This window comes from Carassius gibelio, chromosome A24 (assembly GCF_023724105.1).
Source record: "Carassius gibelio isolate Cgi1373 ecotype wild population from Czech Republic chromosome A24, carGib1.2-hapl.c, whole genome shotgun sequence".
Taxonomy (NCBI): Eukaryota; Metazoa; Chordata; class Actinopteri; order Cypriniformes; family Cyprinidae; genus Carassius; species Carassius gibelio.
Window position 1 is genome coordinate 4365219 of NC_068394.1, and position 26609 is coordinate 4391827.

The following is a 26609-nucleotide window of genomic DNA, read 5'->3' on the forward strand; positions in this document are numbered from 1 at the left end:
TTGAAGACAGAAGTGAATTACAGAAAGTATGAAAAAATAAACTCCATCAGAGACAAAAAGATCTGATTTTAAGATGTGAAAAAAAAAAAAAAAAAGGATGAATAATAAAAGATAACCACCAGGTGACAGCATAGTACAGGATTTGGAGTGCTGTTAGTTTGCATCAGGCGCAGATGCAGCGGCTGCACTGTCTGCCAGTGAAGAGGGGGAGATCCCACAGTTACTGTGCTCGTCTTCTGAGTCTGCAGAGGAGAGCAGATATTTGGCACATTTAGAGCTCCTGTTCCACAGCTCTGACTGATGTCTGACAGGGGAATGAGGTGCTACGACAACTGACATGCCACGTGTTCAGAATCAGATGGAGGGATGAACTAAACATATATAAATAGTCTTTGTCTGTAGTTTTATACAGTACAAAATCTCTCACTGTCTACTGTATGCGGACTTTATCATCCCAGAAAAGGTGATTATGAAGGTATCTTAAAGGGATACTCCGCCCTTAAATTTAAATTTTGTCATTAAGAACTCAACGTTACTCCCATATCATTCTAAACGCGTAAAAGCTCTATTTATCTTCAGAACACAATTTAAGATATTTTGGGTGAAAACCTAGAGGCTTGAGACTGTCCCATAGACTGATAAGTAAATAACAGTGTCAAAGTTCAACTGCCATCAGACGTGCAATCTAGGTTATATGAAGCGACGGGAACACTTTTTGTAAGTAAAGATAACAAAAACAATGACTTTATTCAATTATTCCTTTGTCAAAGGGCTCCTCTGTGTCACTCCATATAACCGTGCTGCATATGCTGTTCTGTGTCCTCCGCACCACAAGGATGCGCTGTTTTATTTCATATCAAAGCTAAATACCGTTGACAAAGGAATTATTGAATAAAGTCATTGTTGTTGTTTTTCTTCACTTACAAAAAGTGTTCCCGTTGCTTCATATAACCCAGATTGCACGTCTGATGGCAGATGGAGTATTCTGAAGATGACTTTTCATACCTTTTATGGACCTTGACACTGTTATTTACTTGGCAGTCTATGGGACAGTCTCAAGCCTCCAGGTTTTCATCCAAAATATCGTAAATTGTGTGCCGAAGACGAACTGAGTATTTACGGGTTTGGAACGACGTGGGGGTAAGTGATTAATGACAAACCGTTCATTTTGGGGTGGAGTAACCCTTGAAAAATGAAAATTTGATCATCATGTCAATCCAAAGCCATATGAATGTCTTTCTTTAGTGGAAAACAAAGATGCATTACTTTGCAGAATGTCTTGGCTGTTCTTTCATACAACAAAAGTGAACTGGGATGGGGGCTGTCAAGGCTCAAAAAAATTACAAAAAAGCACCAAAGATGCATTTAGCTCATTTTGACATCAACAACTATTAATCATGTGTGGAAACAGCACTGCAGAACAAGTACTTTTTGTCTTATTTTCTAGATAAAATATCTATTAATCCTTGGCTTGAATCCATATATAATACTGTGCAAAAGCTTGAGGTCAGTTTTATGTGTGTAAATATAAATATTATATATGTTTCTTGAGCAGCAAATCATCATATTAGACTGATTCCTGAAGGATCATGTGACACCGAAGACTGGATTAATGATGCTGAAAATTCTGCTTTGATCACAGATATAAATTAGATTTTAAAATATATTCAAATATAAAACAGTAATAAATTATTGTAAAATTATTTCACAATATTACTGCATTTACTGATTTTTTTTTTTAAACTTAATGCACAGTTAAAAACATCTCAAAGCATAGAAACAAAACGCATTTCTATTAAAGATACAACCTAGGATACTATTGTACATAGTGTTTAAGTCATATGGACTACTTTAATCATGCTTTTTCTTTTTTGGACCTTTTTTCAGAGCAAGAGCCCTATTCACTATATGGGCCAAAATAAATAAATAAATAATTCCATGAAAATGCACCTGAAAGAAAATCATACAGGCTTAGAAAAACACAAGACTAAGTAAATGGATAAATATTTACATTGAAATGCAGAGGTGAAAGAAAAAGCATGTCAAATCACCATGGGTTTTTCTGTCCTGATGAGGGGAAATGAATGTAGCTCTCCTGCTCATAGAGGCTGATTCCCATTTTACATTCAATTCTAAATAAGTATGAGATAAGGAGTGTAAAATCATATATTTTAAAAAAAAAAAAGTGTGCCAAAGGTGCCGGGATAATAAACTTCCATTGGATTTTAGAGGAATGCACCCTTGGATGTTTTTTTTTTTTTTTTTGTACTGATATGACACCCAAGATGATAATTTTATCTGTATAATGTGCTGTAGTCACTATTTTACACTGTGTCCTATCAGGTGCAACACAATAAAACAAGTAATACAAACTCGTAACATTTCTCCCATATCCTACATTTTTTGTTACTGCAAACTTGTTGTGTCATGCCTGGTTAGGACACAGTGCCGCAAATGAGGCTGCTAGTATGCAAATTAGGATTCAGCCGCTATGTGATTCCAACAGTTAAAGGAGATGATGGTGTTACCGTCCGATCTCTTGCTTTCACTGTCGTCACTGTCAGGTGAGTTCAGTTCCTCGTTCCCTGACATTCAGATAAGACACGGATCACTAACTGAGACCGCTCAGGGCAAACAAACAAACACAAGAAAAGACAAGAGCTTTTCTAACATAAACAACCATTTTTCCGCTCCACTAACCGTTTAACAATACTACTGCTCTGCGTTCTTTCTAGAAATGTTTTGAATTGTATCCTTAGTTGTATCCTTCTCTTCTAGCTTTAGTAAGAAATGCCTGACAAGATCATAAATGCACATACACTACAGAATTCATCATAATGCAGCACACAGCGCTTGCAAAACACAATACATTACAGCACTAGTAAGTAGAACACACTAGTTAGTATGCTTGCTTGAGGACATTAAACACTGCACATTACATTTGCACTCTATTCACCACTCAGCACACTATAAATTGTAGTGTACAGTATACGCTATAGAGCACACTACACAACACGGACAGCCCTGTACACTACAAAACACATAAGAATAAGAATTAAAGTGTACTACTGTACAAGTATATTAGAAACATTTAAGAACAAAACCACCGTCTTTGCAAAATGTTTTGGCTGCGAAAGTGCTTGGTTACAACAAACACAAAGGTAAGCAAGGCAAAAGTGGTAAATGCAGTATAGTACAGTTTATGGTAGTGATAGACCTATATATTGACCCATATTTAATATTGAAATATTGATTATTAGAACCTTTTATTTGTTACCTGCCTGACTTTGGACCAGGGCTGTAACAATAGTTTGATAACTGTGTCCAATTAATCGAATTAATTTTTTTTTAATTAATTTTGAGAAAATATTGTGTAAATTACAATTACTCCAATTTTTTTATTATTCATTTTGAGAAAGAAATATGAAAATGAATTTAATTTGGAAAATATGAAAGTTATTTCATTACTGCAATTTCATTTCTTTGGACATTAAATAAATATGTAATAATTATAACAATAACAATTAACAATATTATTAAATATTTTAAATATTATTGGTAGTTATTTATATATATTTTTTTGGCATCTTCTATCAACCAGCCAGTATCTAAATATCATTATTGGCTTTGGCCATTATCAAAATGCATATTGGTCAACCTCTAGATTACATCATGCACATTTTTTATGACATTATACACATGTATATTGTCAATAATAATAATAATGATAATGTTAAAAATCATGATCAAAACTCATATTAATCAACCACTAGTTTATATCATGTATAAGGTAAACCAAAGGTCAAAGTTCACCAAGTATGGATCAGTACAAGTGTTTAGATAAAAAAAAAAAAAAAAAAGTTGGACACAAAGTCACTACATTTTGCTAAACATGTGAACATGATATCCACATATCAGGATATAACTAGAATTAGTTTAAAATTATCTAATTTGAAAAATCAAGAGATTTGTTGAAAACTTTGACACTCACCATTGTGTGCTCTTTTGCTATTGTCCGTGTCACTGCAGGTCTCGGGCTCTTTGGTGTCAGACGCCGGTGTTTGAGCCCCGTTCAACCCCCCTGGGTCTTTATTACCCTCTTCCTCTCTGGGCTCCTTGTTATCGCCTGTAGCTTCTCGATCTCTCTTTGAATCCTTCTCTCGTCTTGTGTCTTCCTTTCGTTTGTCTTGAGATTTCACACTTGAGTCCGTGTTGATTCTGTCTTCTTTTTTAGTATTATCGCCTTTGCTGTCACTGCTTTGTGTGTCTGTGTCGGTTTTAGGAGCTTTCTCCTCGTTCTCTTCCTGTTTGGCCTTCTCTTCCAGATCTAACACACAACAATTCAGTTCATCATTCCTGGCACTGTGAAAGTGAGATCACTTCAAGCATGCAACATTTCTTACATTCAGTTTCTTGAAACAAGTGCTGTCAGAATAAATTTTTATTTATTTATTTTTTATTAACACAGCAATTCACGTGGGTGGAGCTAGGATTGGCCACCCCAATCACAACAGTTGTTAACCAGTCTTTGCATTTCCGCTTTCCTGCATTTGCATACTTCTGAATGGAAATGAAAGAAGCTGGAAGCAGTGTTGCCAGGTCTGTGGTTTTCTAGTGTAATTTGGCTACTTTAACACTGTTGCCGTGGTCTGATTTTCATGCCCATGGCTTGAAGCGACCCCATTAAAGTGATATTTAGCTCCTAGAATGCAAATTTTACCAGGGGAACCTGCTAATGGCAGTGAGTGGGTGTTTTCTTTTTTTTTAATGGTCCAAAAGATGTCCAATAAAGCACATCCATACAACAGCTAGCAATAGCTAGATATTACTGTTTATAAAATGTTAAATATGGATTTTTTTCTTACACAAATGCATCGATTCAACAAAGGAGGCCTTCATTCAGCCCCCAGAGCCATGTGGGACAAGCTTTATGATGGATGGATGCACTTTATTGGACTTCTTTTGGACTATAAAAAAAAAAAAAAAACTTATAAAGCTTGGATGTGCCAGGCCATTTTTTGTATATAGACATTTTTTTTTTGTATATTCATCTAGAAAAAGAAAGCAATATAGACCTAGGATTGCTTGAGGGTGAGTAAATCATAGGGTAATTTTCATTTTTGGGCGAACTATCCCTTGAAAACTATAGTCAGAAAACTTTTCTTTGAAATGATAAAGCATTCCTCTGAGATCTGCTGTCATATTCTAAGTAAAAATGTAGTCAATCATGATTTAATATTAACATTATTTATCTACAAAGTCTGAACCAAATGGAGATCTACATTCATGCTATGTAGATTTGTTTTTGTTTATTTGTTAAGCCTGAGCTCTTGAATCATTTGTTCATAATAAATTAATTTATATTTCTGAAAGACATTATTTCTGAAGCTAGATTTTTACAGTTTCTGAAGAGATGAGTGCCCTTACTGTCTTGATTTTCTGGTCTTTAGATATGCCCTGGATCCACTGTTCAACCAGCTATTTATTTATGTTCAGCATAAGTTACAAGCCAAATTTTAATATTAAGAGTTATGGCTTTATATAAATCCCCAACCTTTAGTACAAGCAACAGGAGCAAGCATTTCTAAAAATTTACAGCACAACTTTCTCGATTTTTATTAAAAGTGTGTTTATACCTTTTGCTGCTTGTGCTTTCCATTTTTCTCTGTTTTTATGCACTTCCTCATTCCAGGTGCTTTTGAAGGTCTTAAAATCGACAGCGCTCACGGAGCAGTGCATGGAAGTGCCGCCCTCCGAACCAGTGCTTCTCACTGCAGACCGTTTACTGTCCGACGGGATGTTATTCAGACTGCACAAACACAGAGTGAGTATTTATTTAGCTTCCAGTAAATGTTTGTCTTTAGATTATATGGAAGTACATCACTTTTAAGTGCGATGTCATAAGCTGCAATTTCATGACTAGATAAAAGATGTGCATCCACTGGGACAAACCATAGACAATGCATGTTTGGTAGTTCACACATACTGACATAATGACCTCATAAAAGTGTATAGTGGAAGTAAAGTAGCAGGTTATTAACAGAATTATCCAAGTTTAAAATAAAGGGTTCCTACATAGTTGACCAGTTGTTTAAAATAAATAATTCTAATCTGCTGATTTGCTGTATTCATTGGTTACAAAAAAAACTTTGTGACCCCAAAATTTTGAACGAGATCAGTGTTTTGAACAACCAGTGCTAGTAAATTAATTTGCCCATTCATTTGTCCTCACCTGGACCGTCTGAATCCAGTCAGGCCGGAGGGTGAGGCTTCTTCGATCAGCGGAGTCACGATTTTCTCAATCATGTCTGTCAGCACAGTGAAGGTGGGCTCCACGATGAAATCAATGAAACCTGTTAGGGAAGTGAAATGAGCATCATAACACACAGATGTGGGTATACCAAATCCTATCGATTCACATGCAAGCTCGATCACTCACCGATCTGAGACTGGGCCACCATGGTAGACTTGCGGTCACATAAAGGAGAAAAAGGAAGCCCGAGCTCTGCCTCCTTATCGCCCTTTAACAAAAAGTAGAAAAAACGCACCAATTAGCATATTTACAGATAAAGATTTCTGATTATGAATGGGGCTATAAAAGAGCATTTTTTAAAAAGCAAAAAAGCAAAAAAAAAAAAAAAAAATCTTTGCTATGATAGTTTTTTTGCTCAATTTTGCTGATGGCACTTTTCACAGTCACCATCAATTTCCTGAGCAACGCTGATATTTCATTCCTGACTCTGAAATTGCAATTATAATTTCTGAGGGTGATTGACCTGCGATGAACTGATCATTTATTAGCTTAAACATGTCAATAAATCAAAGATTTAATTTCACTCTTTTAGAAAAGCCAAGATGGGACCGGTGTGATATCAAGTCAGACAATGGGAAGTTAATTGGTTTGGCATTATGAGGAGATACTCATCTCTTAAAAACACACTGTGTTTGGATTAGAATTAAATCCGTTTTGATTTAGCAAGGAAATTGAGCTCTACTTCATTATTTATTCAATCATACAAAAAAGAAAATGCCCTGGAAAGTAATTCTGAATGACTTTCTACACCTTCATTGAGATGCAAAAGCTGACGGTGATCCAGAAGAGTTTCAAATGTTGAGGTTAAAAAGCGGGAAATGGATATTTAAAGGAGATTAATGGGATTTTTACAGTGGACGTTACAGGCTTGGAATGCTCTTTTCAAGATTAGATCACTGGGAAACAAAGTTAAGTTGACACTGATGAGCACTTCCTAGAACGATCAAGGGTGGATTTGCAAGGTTTTCGGTGAATGAAATTCAAATCAGAGATTTATTATAGGCACTTACTTTGTACTAGTAAACAGGATATTCTCAGTGACCACTGTATATTCTATTTTGTTGGCATACATTTACTATAGTCAATCTATAAATTATTCAACATTTATTCTAATCAAATCTGAAAAGAAAAAAATAAGGATTCATATTTTTCACATGGAGTTGTAAGCCAATTTTCAGGATTATACATTTATTGTTTTACATTTTCACAATAGTTTCAAGAAAATTAAGTGCATTTTCTCAAATTGGTATTACCTTTATGCAATAAATAGGTAAAAAAATAAACGAATACATAATGTTATTAATAATAATAATCTCTTTCGAATGATTTATAAAATAATTTAACTTTTATTATTATTGAAATGAACATGCATTAGTACGACAAATACTACCATAAGTATAAACATTTGATATAGTTTAAATAATCTTTACATTTGTTTATTTATTTATTTTGGTTAAATATTTTGATAACACTTTGCAATAAGGTTCCATTTGTGGACTAAATCAATTAACATAAACTAACAATAAAAAATACTTGTAAAACATTTATTAATCTTAATATTAATTTCGACGTTTACTTACACATTGCTAAAATCAAAAGTTTTGTGTTTGTTCATATTACTTAAAGCAACTGAGATAATATGATCTAACAATGAATACTTGTATTTTATTAACTACAGTTACATAGAAACAAATACTGTAATACATATTATTATTATTATTATTATTATTATTATTTTATAAATAACATTTCATCTTTAGCATATATGTTTTAAACAAACAAACATATCATGATTATTATGGTCTATATTATGGCCTTAAAAATAGGCAAAAAAAAGATTTTTTTCTTTCTTTTGAGTTTGTGAAATATGAAGTATGTCCCAGAAAAGGCTTTGATAAGATTGATATGCTTCTATTTTTTTATAATAAGTTTTCATGCTCTCGGGACACTGACCTGTCTGAAGAACTCCTCCAGCAGTGAGGTGGTCCAGCGGTGGTGCATGTTCCAGTTTTTGGCAGGGTGGCTGATGTCAGCGGTGTGCAGTAACAGGGATAAGGCCTTGGGTTTATCGATCCTGCAGAGGACAGAGATGTTCAGCCCCTCAGAGCTGTTAAAATCACTCTGTCCAACCTCTCAATATGTGGATATGAATATCTGTAGATGCAGAAATGTTTTTGCATGAACAGTGTGTGATTAGCTAAAGCCCCTCCTCCTCGTCAACCTGATGTGTGCGACCGAACTTACGCTTCTGGCTGCTGGAGGAAGTTCTTCATGGCTTTAATCTGCTGGAAGTGACAGGACATGTCAGTGGCCAGGACCATCTCGACCACCAGGGCCCGCAATTCTCTGAGAGAAAGACAAGTTTTCAGTATTGACCTTAGAGCATGTTTCATTCGGTGAAGAACCAAATTTTTTTTTTCAAAAAACAGTTTTATTGGGCAAATTCAACACACACACACACACACACACACACACACACACACACACACACACAAACACATATTTATATACATATGCATATATATGCACATGTGCACAGATCTGATTTCAGTCAATACAACATACTGGTAATACTAATACTATTAACTAACAACATATTAGTTAGTTCTTAATTACTAGGTTCTATAAAGCAGGACTATTCAAACTGGGGATATCCAGGTGGCCTGTTCTAAAAAGGAAAATTATTTAAACTGAAAAAAAAAAAAATACAAACAACAACAACAAAAAACAAACAAACAAACAAAAAACCCTGACCAGAAAAATAATAATAAAGTGTGTAAAAAAATTTAAAAACTGGTTGAATGTGACTGCTTCATTTTGTTTTTCTACTGGACATCTAGCAATCGTGAGACTGAATAGAATTATTTTACTCTACTGACATTCATAGCTTTATTTTCTTTGGGTAATTACATCTAAAAATACTCTAAAAGAGAGCAGGACAAAAATGCATTCAGTGTCAGCATAATAAAAAGTGAATATTTTTCAGATAATAATTTTCACATTTTACATATTATAATATTTAATATATTTTATAGTCCTAAATTTATATATTTAAATATATAATTACATTTAAATATTATTTTATAATATATACATACACACACACACACACACACACACACACACACATATATATATATATATATATATATATATATATATAAAAATCACTGTATAAAATATACATACAAATATATAGGTACCTTTACATGATAGGAAATGGGTGAACTGGAAGAGGATGATCATATTTAGGGAACTGTTGCATATAAAACTCTTGATATAAAAGCACCAGTCCAGAACTACCAAATAAGTTAATTGTGCGACTAAAAAATGTTCTCCTATAGAATTATGCTGTAAAACAATTTTGGTTTCTAACTTGACCGCGGTTATTATTAAGATGACTTATTGTGCTAATTTGCATCATGTTTCTAACCTCCAGTCATCTTTCGACAAATTGTGGAGGATGTTCATTTCATCGTCTTCCTGCAGAAGGCGATATGCAGCGCTCACGTGGTGGTTTTCCTGTACAGCACGGTCATTGTATAGTATGGCTGCGTCGGATCTGTAAATACACATTAGTTCTGTTAAAGGCCACTGATGTATTTGCTTTGCTGAACTGAATGACACTGCTGTTTAACTGCAATAGTACCTGGTCTGTATGTGGAAGTTGTTGGTAGTGCCGGTGTGTTCGTAATCATGCACAGCAGCGGCAAACAGCATAGCAAAGATCTCCAACTCAGTTAACCAGTGCTGGAAGAAGAGAGATAACAAGAGAAATGCTGTAGCAACAGGAAAAATCTCATTTACTCTGAAGCACTTTGATAAAGTCTGTTCAATTCTGATTCTTTGGGTATCTGATTCAACAAAAAGAACCGACTCTAAAGAGTCCTTTGTTCAGGAATCAGACTACACTGGTCACCCAGTATATATCTGATTCAATAAAAAAGAGATGACTCTTAAGAATCAGTTGTTCAGGAATCAGACTACACTGATCAGCCTGGATATGTTTCATTTGCTAAAAAGAACTGGAAGATTCTTCACTAAGAAGAATCAACTCATAAGAGTCGTTCACTCAGAAATCAAGACTACATTGCCTGCCTGAAATATTTCTGATTCACTAAAAATAACTATCTTTAAAGAGTCATTTGTTTAGGAATCAGCCTTAACTGGTCTCCATTATATTTGTGATTCACTTAAAAGGACGAGCCCAAAAGAGTTATTTGTTCATGAATGAAATACACTGCCTGTGTATGTTTGTTTTAACATGAAGACTGTGAGGAAAACTAGAAAAACAACAGATGGAAATTTCATGGGAATAGTCGCTTTCATATTCAATGAAACACACTTCCTTAGACAATTTAAAGCCCCATTACGTGTTCTTTAATAAATAATATCGTTCTGCTAAACTGAAGATAAGCATGAAGGAAATGAAATTATATTACTGTAGTTCATTATTCTTCTGCACATTTATTCTTCTGTGCATAACATTATCTCTTATTAACACTAAATCACCAGAGTGCCAGGATGACAAAAAGAAATCATCAGCGGTGTAAATGCTAGGGGGCATATCATTTGTCAGAACGCCAGTGTGAAGTCCACACATCACAGAGAGGTTAATGAACCTGCGGCAGGAGTGACAGGAGCGTGTTTTGAGCCGTTGAGCGAGATTAACTTCATATTGATTGGTATACGAGCAGCATCGTGAAGCGAGAACGGACCATTGCACCAACTGTACTTCCATTCCAAGGGCCCCAACCTCGATAAATACCTCAAGTGCAGTGTCAGGCTTAATAAAACATACTTCACTAGCTCGGTTCAGCAGAAGTAACAATAATAAACAACCAAGGCGACTGGATTTAAATCACAGCACACATAAACATGCACAAATCCCCAAAGGCGAAGCTGTTGTTTGAATTCACGGACTCTAGGACATGATTTTTTTTGCGAAGTAGGTTTCTGTTGGTGCAACTGTGGACTCACAACCATGCCGGTCTTGAGCAGGAGGTAATGCACTGTCTGGGTGACGTCTGCAGCGTGGATTAGGTTGTGGTAAGGGTTTCTGTATTTGCCGTAGCCCACCTCCAAGGCCTCCACAAAAGACACCAGAGCAGAAACGGGGATCTGAGGAGATGCATAAAAAAAGCCAACACAGTGTCAAATAGCCAATTGAAGATGATCATCTGGACTTTGCTATCAAATGTTATTATGAGGATGGTTGAGTCCAAACACTTAGTAAATGAGATTACGTAATTTGTAAGTGCTGGTTAATATAAAAACACATTTGGCAGTACATAACATATTAGTTAAAAAATTGTAACTAGTTTCTATAAAGTAAGGGCTTTCAAAGGGGTACATGGATACAAAAAAAAAAAAAAAAAAAAAGTGTAAAAAAAAATCTTAATAATATTTTACAGTCCTGTCCCTCATATACTTACTATGTACTTATTATAGTAATTACAATAACTATGTAATAACTAGGTACTAACCCAGAACCTACCCTACCCCATGTAGTTACCTTGTATTACCAGAACTTTCTAAGATAAATACACTGTAAGTACACTAAAAGTGCATGTAAGCACACGTACTGTAAAATAAAGTGCAATCATAATTTCTATAGAATAAAAAAAAAAAAAAAAGAATATTAATAATAATAAAACTGACCAAATGTGATGCATTTAGATTTTCCTGTTATTATGTACAGTATTCAGATCCACAGATAAAGGAAAGGGAGATCAATTTTCAAATTCAGTATTTTTAGTCTTTTAATAAAAAAGAAAGATAGAGCATCTTACCTTAAAGCGATTGATTATGTCATATCTGGTGAGAAGTTCATAAAAAATAAATTTCAGTGCATGATCTCCGCTGGCATCGTTCAGTGTGAAGACGTCAAATGACCATGTGTCCACATGCTAGACCAATAACAACAAAAAAGACATCTTTACCATTATTAACAAATACAGTTATGAGTATTTTTTTAATAAATTTTATTTAATACATTTTATTTTTATTTTATGCAAAAAAAAAGGCTGAATTTATTTGATCAATTTTATAGTTAAATACTAATATTGGCAAACAATTCAGTTTAAAATAACAGTTTTCTATTTGAATTTAATTTAAAATGTTATTTTTTCCTGTGACGGCAACACTGAAAAGCATTTATTTGAAATAGAAATATTCTGTTACATTACTAATGCCTTTGATCTAATTTTTTGATTAATCGAATGAATTATTGCGGAGTAAATGTATTGATTTCAAGAAAAAAAAAAACTCCCCAACTCCACTTTTAAATAGTATTGTATACAGTACTTCTTATAGAAAAGAAAAATCACATATAAAATCTCTTTGTATCTTCTGAGCTATGAAAGAGCAACCGAGACTTTATTTTATGATGCCTATAAATGTGATAAAATGTTCACAGTCCCAGAGCCTCACAAATGGCTGCTTTTACATAATGCAGCCTCATTTCTTTTTATAATGTATAAATTACTTTCACCTCCCTAATAAACATGGACTGTGATGAACAACGTGTGATTCTATCATTGTACATTTCAATCCTGAGTCATGAAACGACAACAGCAATAATACAGGAGATCTGGTGTGTTATGAGCGCCTGTGGTTTATGTGTTCTCGATTTTTTCTCTCTCTCCTCCATCCACTCTCAGTTTGACCCTCTGTTATTTCATGTCATCACTTTCAAAGAAAGTTCTGTGTAGGTTTGATTAGTTGGTTGCGATGAACATTTGCACAATGCTGCATTAAATATTCACATGCTCAGGTTGAAATCTTTGTCCTGCATACTGTCTCAGCAAATTACTGCTATTGTTTGACAAGAACATCTGTATTTGTATTCTGTTACTTATCCTTCTCTCTTAATTTATACATTTACCTGCAGATAAACTAATGAGAAGCAAACTGACTCACTCAAGGGCACACCAGTTATAGGGACCTGGAGGAGATCTCTAATCCATTTCCAAAGGTTGAACTTTAGCCCTTTGTGATCCAGCCTTTAAAAAGATTCTGTGCTGTTTTGCATGAAGAATTTAAATTGGTTTGGATGTTTACAAATAATATATATGACATAAAAAAAAAAAAAAAAAAAAAAAAAAAAAAAAACAGGCTTTTTAGGTAAACACATGGGTTAAGTTTTGATTTAATTGAACTTATTTCATTTTATTTTTACTTTTACATCTGAAGTGAAAAGACTGCACGCATTGCTCATTTGATTAGTAAGAGTAGGATATAATATTCAAAACACAGTCTTTCCAAGATCATCTTTGACCATCACTTTTAGTCAGAGCTTTAGCCAGAATTTTAGAATCACATTTGGCAACATAAAAAAAAAAAAATTAATAATCTATTTTAAAGATTGCAGACTTATGACTGAAGTGACAAATAGGAATAACTCTAAGCCATCCTGCCACAAATTGTGGAGTTCAAAAATGAATGAGAAGCTGATAGGAGAACAGATGCGGCTGATAACAGCTCTGAAATGGAATTCTTGATCGAATCACAGCAGATAGCTGGATGTATAATTTGGACTATAATTTCATGCAGAGAAAATGATTCAAAAAAGCATTTTTTTTTTTTTTTTTGCATTTGCCTAATACACTAGCATTCAAAAGTTTTGAGGTTGGTAGGTTTTTTTATGTTTGGGCAGAATCTTATGCTCACAAAAGCTAGTAAACACACTTGCGCTGCGCCTTGCGCCGCATTGCGCCGAGTGTATTATAGGGCCCTTGAAATCTTTGATGCATAGAAATTTCAAAAGAAACACTTTGTAACATTATAAATGCCAATGCCACTTTTAATGCATCTAGCAAAGTTAATGCATCTTTGCTGAACAAAAATATTATTTCTTTCAAATGGATTATTTTTAACTGACCCAAAATGTTTTCCTACACACATCAGTGCATCAGTTTAGATTCTTTGCACATTTAAATAAATCAAGTTTTGTGTGCTTGTATTAAAAAGAAATCTGTGTTGTACACATATGCTTCATTCTATTAGACAAATATCCGAAAAAATCTGGTCCGTCCTAAACCGTGAGTGTGTGCCAGGTAACCCAGCTGGCCGAGGGAAAGATCAATTGCGCTCTTCGGTTGATTAAACAGGGCTGTTTGCCTGGAGACTGTCTGAGTTTGCCATCTCCCCCTTGTCGTTTCTAAAATAAGCCACTTTGTGCATTCAAAATGTGTCGCATTCACACATTTCACATTCATGCCGTGACCAGGTTGTGCATGTGTTTGTGCATATGTGCATTTGAGGTCACAACCTAGAATCTGATTGGCCCGATCCATTACCTTCAAAGCCGTGATCACACTGGGTGGATAGCTCAGACCCACCATGTTGGAGGTCCGTCGGTACATCCTGTCAGAAAGAGATAACACACTCCTGTCAGTGTGTGAGAGCTTCTGGGAAATAAAAAAAGAGGGGAATCCCTTGTTTCAATCCAGATGCCCTTTAACATTAATATTTTAGGAGCATGCATTGCTGGAAATATGAGATGAGACAGGAACTGCACAGCAGGGTCTCAGGTCAGTCCTGATCAATCTACGAGTCAGGCTCTGCTTCAAATGCATCAGCTCTTTATCAGTTCTTTGAAGGTTTCCATCTATTACATGTGGGGTGCCTATGGGGTTTAAATGTGTTTTTACTTAAAACTGTTAGCTTTGGAAAAACCCTCAAACACCTTTCCACAAATATTCCTGCTTGCACAGCGTGCACGATGCTGCGAAATCGCGGCTTCTCCTCCGACCGTCTCAACATCAGCCCCATCTGACGTGTGAAAGTTGACGCCAGCCAGTCGCGCACTTCTGAGGGAACAGAGTCGGACTGGATGTCACTGAGCTCATCTTCTGTATCCACCAAGCGCCTGCAGGAACACACACACACACACACACACACACATAAGACATGATTGCTGTCTGAAGACTCTAAATGGGTAAGTCATTTCACTTTCGATCATGTCAAATGAAATTTTAGCCAAAACGCCTCTGAGCAAAAAAAAAAAAAAAAAAAGACAAAAACATGCAATTCTACTTCAAAGACGAGGGAAGTAGGCTACTAACATATTTGATAGCCTAAACATACTTACATATGGAAGCCCATTTCGCCACAATAAAAATTGTGCTTTCAAAAATTTACAAAATTATAATAAAAAAAATACACAATTCTACATAATTAAGAGACAAAAGAAGAAATTATAAGATAGAAAATAAATTATTGAGAAAAAAAGTCATAATTGTGCAGTCAATTTTTATATACTTATAGTTATTAGATAAATTTTCTAAATTAAGACAGATAAATCGTCATAATTATGACAAAAAGTCTAAATTGACAGTTAAAATTATGAGATAAGACAATTGTGAGAGTCTAAATTGACATATGTAATGATAGTTATAAATATAAGAATATAATAACAATAGTTATAAATAAAAAATTCTGAAATAAGACATAATTACAAGATGAGAGACAAAATTATGACATCAAAATGATGACAAAAAGTCCAAATTGACCATCAAAATTATGCAATAAAAAGTCATAATTGTGATAAAATTGTTATGGACATACTAAGTAAAAAAAAGAAAGAGTCAAAAGTATGAGTTAGTCATAATTATGACAAGTCAAAATAATGACACATGCAATCCCTCTTCCATTTGCATTTTTAAGAACAGCTTTAGAGATTACTCTAGAAACAACATATATCTCTCACCTCAAATTTTCTGATTTAATATTTGCCAAAAGAAAAAGGCCGAGATAAATTCATTATGCATGTGTTGTGCTTGCTTACCTGGTTTCTTCAATGTAGACGGATTCCAAAACGGATGCAGCATATTCTAGGTTTTTCTTCAAGTCAACAACAGAAGCCTCACCTCTCTCCAGCTGTTTCACCAAACATCTGAGCCTGAATGAAAAAAAAAAAAAAAGACAGATTTTGATTAGGAAAAAAAGTTATTTTTGGATTCAATGGGCCTTTTGTCTTTAATGAATAGGACAATGGAGAAAAATAAGATAAAACAAACAAACAAACAATAAATAAAATAAAATAAAATATATTCAAACCAAGTCCTGCTGTAGACAAGAATAAATTCTGTCACACTCAAGGCATTAAGAAACTATTTGCATTTTCGAAAGAAAAACAATTGCTTAAAGCAAAAGTTTTGAGGCAAGTTAAAGTTTTCTTTTAAAGTCAGTTTGAAGCCCAACGTGTCTGCTATACGTTTGCGGGTGGTTTGTGGCTGCCAAATACATTTTACACAAAGCAAACAGACTCATCCATCATTTTTATTGCTAAAGATGATAAAAGCACTTTATATGGCTGACCGTCTCCAGATTCTTTTCACTACTGAGAAATAAAACTGATCCATTCTGTTTTGATTTTGACAGAGAGTTCAGCTGTTATCGGAACAGACTGAATATGCATTATAATAAACATAGTTCCAGTCTTGGATGCCAAGTTCCAACGGTGCTGAAATCCACAATATAATAATAGCCATGCAATGAAAACTTGTTTGTCTTAGTTTAATGTCTCCTGGCTAACTTGGGCAAACACAAATTGAAATTTTTAAGAAATGTTTTTTATTTTATTTATTATTATTCCTTTGGATTCCCACTGGTGGACCCCAAAATATATTAGCATCATGAAGTCTCTGGCACCGTGGCTATGATTTAGTAACCAGTCTGCATCACTGTTTTGTTTATGAGCCACATATAGCATATCTGAAGTGAACTTTAGTCATGTGGACATATCAAAAGGCCAAACGTCCCAGGTGTGACCAGCATAGAGAGGGTTTTCAGTGTGGGTCTGGGTGATGAGGTGTGTGTTTGCTTGAATGGAGAACACAGGAAACACGTTTGACCCAGTTCCCATCCCAGTATCCAAGGAATCCCCTCCTTCAGACAATCACGCAATCGATGCCGCAAGTCAATGCCATTCCATTAGAGGATTCGTACTACCTAGAATCTGTCCGGAGCAGAAATTATAAGAGCAAAAATTCTTTAGACGTGTACGTCCGCTCAGCCACGACTGCACAATGTATGACCTTTTTTATGATTATACCATTAAACCATGCCTTCCGTCTCAGATTGGGACAGGATTGGATTTAGACAGCATGTTTCAAATAAAGGTCTTGTGGGCTAAAAGAATTGAGGAGCGTAAATGTGTTTTAAACATGTTGTAATTTCCTTGAGCTGAATTCTACGGGCAAATTCATTTTTATTGACCATCATTTTTTTTTTTTTTTTGAGAAAGTAAAGATGCACAACATTTCCTGTAAGGGTTAGGGTTAGGTGTAGGGCCATAGAATATACAGTTTGTACAGTATAAAAACCATTATGGGATGTCCCCACTTTTCACAAAAACAAATGTGTGTCTGTTTCTTTCTTAAAATGGCATTTGTTGTTAAGCATGATGTTATGCATAACAGGACTTTGCGCATGCAATGCATTGGCCAAGCATTCGTGACTGCATTTGCATATTCACACAGAGTATGTGTGCCTGGCCAAAGGCGAGCGTATGCAAATATCATTCTATTCGATGCTCATTCACTGTCATATTTTGTCTGACAGACATACAGTTTGTGTTGTATGAACAGACCACCATTGCTATCACACACTAGGCTTCCTGTTCATTAGCGGCTCCTAATGAGCATGTGTGCCGATGACTCAACATGAATGTTTGACTTTTGCAGAGCAGATAAACTCTTAACCCTAACTGGGTTAAGAGTGGAATCTCTTGAAGAAAAACATATGAGCCAGTCTCTATAGCTCTGTTATAATCTCTCTCTCTCTCTCTCTCTCTCTCTATATATATATATATATATATATATATATATATAGTAAAAAGGGCGACACACACATCACGCAATGGAGTGTCAGACAGAGCTTGAACAGAGAAACACTATTAAAACACAGACCTCTGGAGAGACACAACGACGTGTGGACTTTCTTGTCAGCCTTTTTCACCTCTGTGACACTTCAAGGTCACTTTTAATCCTTCCTTTAATCTTGTCTCCCACCTTTTATTCTTACACACACATAAACACAAACAAATGCACTGACTTGCACAAACTACTTACCCAAAAACCAACACATCCCCTCTTCCCTTCCACCCTCCCCCTCACTCTGAGAGATTTCCATTTTTCTCTCTCCACAGAAGGTCAGTGGCCGGTGTGTTTTAAGGTCAGTCATTGAAGATCTGGACCATTATCACACCTTACTGACTTCTAGAATATACACAAAAGCTTCTGGACAGCTGAGGACACAAGATTTATTCAGGACGTCCGTGTCTCGCTTTTATGTATCACTGATGTTCCAAAATCTTACGAGTTGCCTCGATATCTACCGACGTCTTATCTGAAATAGACACACATTTTTGATTTGGACATGGGACGTAACTCATACTGTACAGTACATCAGTGTTTTATACAAATCATGCTTGATTTTTATTATTTATTTTTTTTTTTTTTTGCATTCTCTGGATCTGGTGAGCTCAAACTCTGTGATGTTGAACATCACGTGCCTCCCTCCAGTTCGTGGTGATTTACGATGCGTCAGTCGACTGGCACATGTAGCCTGAAACATATGTGGCATCTACAGGGGGCGCAAATGCCTTCCTTCCACGTAGTGGGAGTCTGGACCACAAGGATATGCTGGTAATCATGTCCTAAACAATCAGTGCCTAAATCTCCATCTGGATGTGATTTCAGAAAGGAAGACGGGTCAGCAACCCAATTTCCCATTAGTTCTTGAATTCTGACTCACAAACGGAGGCCCACAGGGACAAATACTCCACTAAAGACACCAAAAACCGCTTGGATTGAGAACAATGACATAATATTCTCCAGTGACTCTGTCTCAACCTCCAAAGATCAAACTCAAAATGATAAACAAACCATAAGCTTTTTTTAATTAAGGAGTTTTGAAAATGAGCTTTCATCAAGCTTGAGCTTTCTATGAGCTTTCAAATCTGAAAGTGCATCATACTGTAAATAAAGTTATTGTCTTTCAAAAGAAAGTGTGAATCGCTAAAGTTGAGTTGAAAAATCATTTATCCGTTATTTTTTAGATCAGAGTGGAGCACTATCATTATTATTTATGCCATCTTCTCTGTATATATATTGTGTACACCCTCCAATTATTGATAAGCTGTAATGCAGCAAAAGTTATAGGTGTTTTGTTTCCAACATGCGCTGTACCCCCGTAGACCAATCAAACTTTTTTTGTTTATTTATTTTTGTCTTTTTTTGATAGGAAAAAAAGAGGAATGGGATTAGGAAATGTTACAAATCAGATTCAATCTGTTTATTAAAAGTAAAAATATATTCAGATGTTTCACCCAAAAATCACGATCCTTCACGATTTTGGATAAAGAAAACATTACCCTAATTAAACACATTCCTGAAAAAAAATCAAATTTTTATTAGTTTAATTACTGTAATTAATGAAAATCATCCTGTGCAAAGACATATTAAGTTATTTAAATTATTTTAAAAATTAAAATCTATACAACAGTTACTACCCAACCATGATTCATACTTACAGTTTTACTTAAACTTACTTTACAGTACATGATACTTTTTCTTTCTTCTGTAGTACAGTAATGAAAATGACATTCCAGAATCACTAAATCTCTGTTCACCAGACCAGAGATGGACCTGAACCATCAGCAACAGGTTCAGTGTGTTAAGTCTTTCCAAAACCAAAGCACAGCGATGGATGAAGCAGAAAAACCAATGCTGGGCCGATCTTCTCAAGCTCACCGGGTTTAAACCTGTTGTTAAAGCACAACACTGTGAAAGCTCTACAAACCTTTTAATCAGGTTGGGGAAAGCAGGACTAAGTGTGCTGTAATCCCCTTTAATGGCTTTAATTGGATTCTAGCAAAATTACTCATCTGCACATACAGGATTGAAATTATGCCTGTGGCTCCAGTAGCCTCTGCTAACTGAACTTGGACAGATGTTTAAACCAGCAACCAAAATTTTTATTTATTTTTTTATTGTATAGTATTTGACTCGTATCTGCCTGGTTTAATCATTTAGGATTATAAATAACAAAGCCCTAGCATATGCAATCATAAAGCCTCATTATATCTTGTTGAGCTATATGAGAAACACTGTAGTATTATCACAAAGGCTGAATATTACGTATAATTAATCACATATAACTTTACATGTCGTTTATTTATTTTAAAACCATCGATGCAGAGTTAAAAAATTTTTACATCCTTCTGACAATTGAAATACTGTTAATATATAATGGATCTTTATGATTATTATTATTATTTTTATTTTTTTTGGAGTAAAACGATGTTTAAAAAAAACAACATTTTTTTATTATTCATTTACCCTAATATTTATTAATGTGTAAGGCAACCGAAACATCTCTGGATGTCTCTGCACTGTATTAAAGCAGAAGGGTCAGACCGACCTCTACATCATTAAAATGCAGTCAGGGAGATAATAAACTAATCAATCAAGCCGGAAACAAGACAAAGAAGAACAACAAAGAGAGAAAAATATTTTGTGTAGTCCTATTTATTTTATATGTTAATTTTCAGTTTTTCTCCATTCACAGAAGCATTTCTGGCATTCTAATCTTATTACAGGTTAATGGTCGACTAATGATCTTTGGTTTTTCGTCAGGAAAATAATATAATGTCATTAAACAATTATCTGCCAGATTTACTATGTTACACGCAATTTCAAACTCAAAAACTTGTGTATAAGCTGAGACCTGACGTGAGATTTGATCTTAGCCACCGCTCACGTCCATATCGATAAATTCCAAGTTATTAATAGAAACGACGCTACGCTTTTTTCATAAATGACACCCAATGGGTCATGCAATTATTAAAGAATTCAGTTTATCAGATTTACTCCATCTGTCAGACATCATTTTCACTCTGTTTGAGAAACACTTAGTGTCCTGTGTCTTTTCTTTTGAAGCACTAAAACAGATTAATGCACTAAGTAGGTGATGTGAATATATAAAGTAGGTGATAAAGAGACTTGAATGCTTCTGGTCTCCAATCTGTTCATCGGTTTGGAAATGGAAGTGGGATGTCAGCTTCGCACTTTAAACATAGTTTATTGATTTAGACTATAAAACAACAAAAAAGAAGATGGATAAGAAAGTTTCCCTAAATACTAAACCTGCAAATGTGTGCAAAGGATTATGGGTATGTCGGTAAATGATCAACAAAGGAGAATTTGTGAGAAAATTAGATAAGTAGAGATAAGAACCAGTGCAATACCTCTAACTGTTAACTTGCTGAAATGGTTTTTGCCTCGTTTAATCCAGAAAACATCCAGATGGGGAGGGAGCTGGAGAGATTATGGTAGTTTGTACATGTGTGACCCTCTGAGAGGATCAGAGAGGGAAAGTCCAGTGCCATTCAGCACCATTACACGCCACTTCATCTTAAAAACTGACACATCAGTATTAAATAAAGTATTTAAAAAAATAAATCACAAGTACAAATTCAAATATTCCTGAATATTTCAGTGTTCTGTTTCCCATGGGCAAAGATTTTAGACAGCAAATCAAATACTTCCAACAATGCACCCAGACGAATCAGAATCAAACAAATATCGAATCAAATCAAGTAAAAACCTGATCAAATCAAACTGAATCAAAACAATGGCCTGTGAATCAGAATCAAATCCAATCTGTAAATGTAAATGAATCAGAGCCAGACTAATATCAAGTCAAATCAAAATCATTAAACCAAATCAAATCGTTTTGAATTAAATCAAGAGCTTGCAAGTCAGAAAGAAATGTAATCTGGAAATGTACTCAAATGAATTGGAATCAAACTAATATATCGACTAGTCTAGTCAAAGTCAAATCAAATCAAATGAATAGTTTGTGAATCAAAATCAAATTGAATCTAGAAATGTGTATCGATACCAACCCTGATGAATGGAGATGCTAACAGATCGCTTTCTCCAAATATCATGGACCACCTCTGCCTGTCAGTTTCATTCTCATGCACTGGAATACTAGTATTAGCATGTGTAATGGTGTATGAGGTACTTTCAAAATGACTTGTGCTTTATAAAATTTAAGTATGTGATGAAATCTGCGAACAGCTGTGCTGAAAAACAGTGGGATGGAAAGAGATTTTGGAGCTGGCACACACAAAAAGGGGCTTGGGCTGATTTGAAGTGACCATCTGTGTCATAATGAAAATCATGTTTGCAACTCCGAGTCTCTTCGCGAAACTGCATTTATCCACGCTGCCACAGGCGTACACAATCCGCTGGCAGCTTTGCAATAAATCGCAGCTTGTTTACCGAGTGAATGCTAAGCGCCAAACCAGGACACAATACCTCACAAATGTTACTGCGGTATGAAGGTCAGTCAAAGCTTCAGGTTACAGGTCATATGCTTGCTTTTATTGCCTTCCTAAACTAAACAGACAGAGGGCAGATGGAAAAAGACAGATAGATAGGAGGAGAGAGAGAGAGAGAGAGAGAGAAATTCATTAAATATTCAACTCCTGTTTTGTTCAGTAACACTCCAGTGGAGAGGTTAGACTGATAATTGGTAAAGATTCAACCGACACTGAACTGTCACTCAGCCCTAAAAATCCCATTTATCCTGAACCCCCCTCACATTTCACTCTCTGGTGAAGACATGAACGTCACTGATACACAAAAGTACGTAGTCACTCACATTCTATACAGGGAATGGTGCATAATCAGATTATTTAACTGATTTGATTAATTGCACATTCCGCATGATATAACTAACTGTTCAGGTTCACTAAGACAGCTCTGAAATACGACCTGGGCTTGACTGTACTGTGTGTTATATATAGCTGTCTGCTACGTGGAACAGGGTTCCATATGACTATGGATCCATAACCTTGCTGTATGACCTAGTCGCTCTCACCCAGCTCCCACAAACCAGTTTTACTGATGGCTATAACAGTAAATGCTTCTGTCTACGTGCTAAACTAAGAACTCAATGAAATGCATTAAAATTCCTCTTCTTTGCTTTCAGGATTAATGACTGCAGGTAATCTGAGGTTGAAGATTTGAAGCACTAGAAGAGATAAAATACAGCTTTAATGATTTTTCCACATCTTAGAGTAAACCAGGGCATCAGATGATTACAACAAGTAAAGAAATGGCAAGGAAATGTAATGAGTTTCTTTGCAGTGAATGAGAATAAAAAATGGCTGAATATAGCATTCAAAAGTTTGAGATCAGTAAGACTATCTTTGAAAGAAATTAATAACTTTATTCAGAAAAGATGCATCACATTGATAAAAGTGACACTAATAATAGACATGTTAAAATATTTCTACATTTTTTCATGAGCAGCAAGTCAGCATAGTAGAATGATTTCTGAAGGATCATGTGACTGAAGACTGGATTAATGATGTTGAAAATTCAGCTTTGATCACAGGAATAAATTACATTTTAAAATGTATTATAACAGAAAGCTGTTATTATATATATATATATATATATATATATATATATATATATATATATATATATATATATATATATATATATAATAAGTTTTGTTGTATTTAAATGCATTTAATAATTCTTAATCACTGAAAATGATTTAATCTCCACCTCAGAAACATCACAGGCATTTTATTTATGACTTCATTATGTCTAAGCATTTCATCAGTAAAACATCAACAACAATAATCAATTAAAACACCATATTTTATAATTTTTATAACGAATAATTATTTATAATACATTATTACTTTATTGTAACTGGCTATAAATTTGTAGAATTAATAAAAGTCAATTGTCAGACTTGACGTGATTTGACATATTATTAAAATAATAATGTTATGAATTAGCCAAAACTTAATTTATTTCTATCTTTCTCCATTGCTCATGTAAAGTCCTGGCAATACTAGACTGCGATGAGCTTTTGGTAGAAGTTCCAGAGAATCGGTCCAGTCTGGGAGGAAGAGCCCTGTTCCTCTGTAACCGTGGAGACAGAAGCAGCGGTGGCTCATGGGCAGCATAGCCAATGATGCTAACAGTGGGTGAAAAGTTTAATGGCCATAACAACACACCATTTACTGCCTGTCGTCACTAATTAAGACCAGAGAGGCTGCTGTGGACTTGGCCAGGATGGGGAAACTCTAAATACAGCCACTGTTTTGTCTGTTGACCAGCTGGGCAGACAGAAACAGTTGACTCAGTTGTGTCTTTTTCTATCCAGGTCACAAATTGTCTCACTGGCTGGTGCTCTGGAGCAATGGCAAGAGAGTTTGAAGGCCAAAGTGTTGACACAGCATTTGCCAGGTCCATCTGTAGTCTTTCAGAAAGATCCAGACCTCCATAATGGCTCACAGGGGGCCAAATCAATGCCCTTTCTGATTTGATTTATTCACATGACAGGATATGACATAATATATAATAGAATTCCAGAAGTGCACAACTGACCCTTTGTTTAGCTCCGCCCTTTTTGGTAATATACTCAGAGAAGCTTTACAAAGAATCCTGCTTGAAATTTTAGTGAAATGTACTCATGAAGTGGAAGAAATTAAATGGATTTTTGTTTTGCTCTCTCCATTGCGATTCCGTGTACGTCACTTCTCACTGGAGCCGTAGATCACTGACAAGGTAAGCAATATCGTGTTCATTATCGAAGGTCTGCGATTATAAACGCGATATTGCTTGTCAGTGATGTAACGGCTCTGTCTATTAAATGCCGCTCCATTTGAAAGCAGGTGATGGTGATTTAGCGCTAATCATGGAACCAGATTTTCTGACTAGATGTGCATGATCATTTCGTTAGATAGGAAAGGTTGATCAGTAACATTTTAAGGGCAGCTTAGGGAAGGCTAATATAACAGTGTAAAGCCCCGTTCACACCAAGAATGATAACTACAAAGATATCGATATTAGCATCCACACCAGCGAACAATATCGTCTGATTAAGCCTCTTAAAAAAATTTTGAGCTCGTTACAGCATGATGGATTCTGATTGGCTGTCAGTCTGTAATCTTTCATCAGCTGGAAAAAAATCATTTTGAAAGTGATTCCAACGATAACGTTTCTCTTTGTCTTTATTTTTATAGTTGTGGTGTGGACTCACAACTACATCTTTATCGTTATCTTTACAGTTATCGTCCTTGGTGTGAACGGGCCTTTGGTTTGCCAAAACTGAACCTAACGTTTCTACAATGTTTGCAACATTTAAACACACAGGACTTCAAAATACATTAGAAAAAGACAAAAAGATGGTCTGATATTATGGCAACAGATGCTAAGAAAGGAATAGTCAGTAACATTTTAAGACAGGCTTAGCAAAGGCTCAATTAGAGGCAGCATAGATATACGCTTAACTCCTCCCCTGCTATAAAAGCAGATAAATGTCTGGGTTTAAGGTCAAGAGCTTTGTATTGCTGCAATAATAATTTTGATAGGGCATTATGCCACTGATTGGACATTTTCCATGCTGTAAACTCAATTTCACAGTATGACACTTTGCCAGCTATTCCCACGTAGCCAGGCATCTTTTATTTCACACTAAAGCCATTCAAGGCTCCGCGGTAGTACTACGAATATCAAAATGAGTCTCAGCACTGAACGCAGATTCACTGATAGCACCTTAATAACAGAAAAGATGGCTGTCAATTTCTCCATCAACCCATTTATTACTTTAGCCCGATGGCAGTACCCAGATTTGATTCAAAGCAGTCGTATTGTCTGATTTCCAAGAGATGAAGCAAAGTCAAATCTGGCACTGATCATCTGAAACATTTTTATGGCTGGCAGAACACACCGAATGGTTTAAATTATGCTGAAATGAGTTTCAGTAAAACCATAAACCCTTTCATCCCTTCTGATTCCCAAGATGACGTTAAGACAAAGAACGAGTTCATCCTCGCAGACTTAGTCGATATAATACAGCTGGATCCCAAGGCAAAATGGAGAGCCTGGTAAACGTTGATAAACTAGAAAAGCAGGTACATTAGGTCTCTGCTAACCTCTACAAGCAACTACAGCCTATTTAGTCAACAAGATAATATTTCTCTTTGCAGATTAAGTGGAAAATAATACACAAAACATGGGATATAAATTGTCGGCTAGTGGAAAGGAAAGATTTATCCACTAATACCACACAACATGACATTTCACCAGAGCTTTAACAGGTACTGCATTTCAGATATCCATCTCCATCACCTGATTATTGATATTACTTCCCTCGGGATGGGGAATGAATTACAGAAGTGATTTTTACATGTTCTATACAAAATGTTTTTGCCACAATGCAAATAAATAAATAAATAAATAGAAATTTA

At 35.2% G+C, this 26609-nt stretch overlaps 1 protein-coding gene across 4 annotated transcripts in view; it reads right to left on the reverse strand.

Moving 5' to 3' along the window:
- The window catches only part of LOC127945815 (dual specificity calcium/calmodulin-dependent 3',5'-cyclic nucleotide phosphodiesterase 1A), a 54723-nt gene that overhangs the window by 4462 nt on the left and 23652 nt on the right, over positions 1 to 26609 (reverse strand). The window contains exons 4-19 of one of the 4 annotated variants that reach the window (XM_052541881.1): positions 16104 to 16217; positions 15003 to 15185; positions 14614 to 14680; positions 12106 to 12222; positions 11294 to 11434; positions 9963 to 10063; positions 9747 to 9875; positions 8558 to 8659; positions 8267 to 8387; positions 6440 to 6521; positions 6233 to 6353; positions 5637 to 5809; positions 3992 to 4327; positions 2529 to 2585; positions 2052 to 2132; positions 120 to 242 (exon numbers count right to left, since the gene is read on the reverse strand). In XM_052541881.1, coding sequence (XP_052397841.1) covers positions 154 to 242; positions 2052 to 2132; positions 2529 to 2585; positions 3992 to 4327; positions 5637 to 5809; positions 6233 to 6353; positions 6440 to 6521; positions 8267 to 8387; positions 8558 to 8659; positions 9747 to 9875; positions 9963 to 10063; positions 11294 to 11434; positions 12106 to 12222; positions 14614 to 14680; positions 15003 to 15185; positions 16104 to 16217 — 2014 coding nt within the window. In that variant the 3' untranslated portion in view covers positions 120 to 153. Of the gene's footprint in view, positions 1 to 7; positions 243 to 2051; positions 2133 to 2528; positions 2586 to 3991; positions 4328 to 5636; positions 5810 to 6232; positions 6354 to 6439; positions 6522 to 8266; positions 8388 to 8557; positions 8660 to 9746; positions 9876 to 9962; positions 10064 to 11293; positions 11435 to 12105; positions 12223 to 14613; positions 14681 to 15002; positions 15186 to 16103; positions 16218 to 26609 lie in introns of those variants that run through there. The other 3 variants (XM_052541885.1, XM_052541884.1, XM_052541883.1) reach the window with 3 other exon arrangements.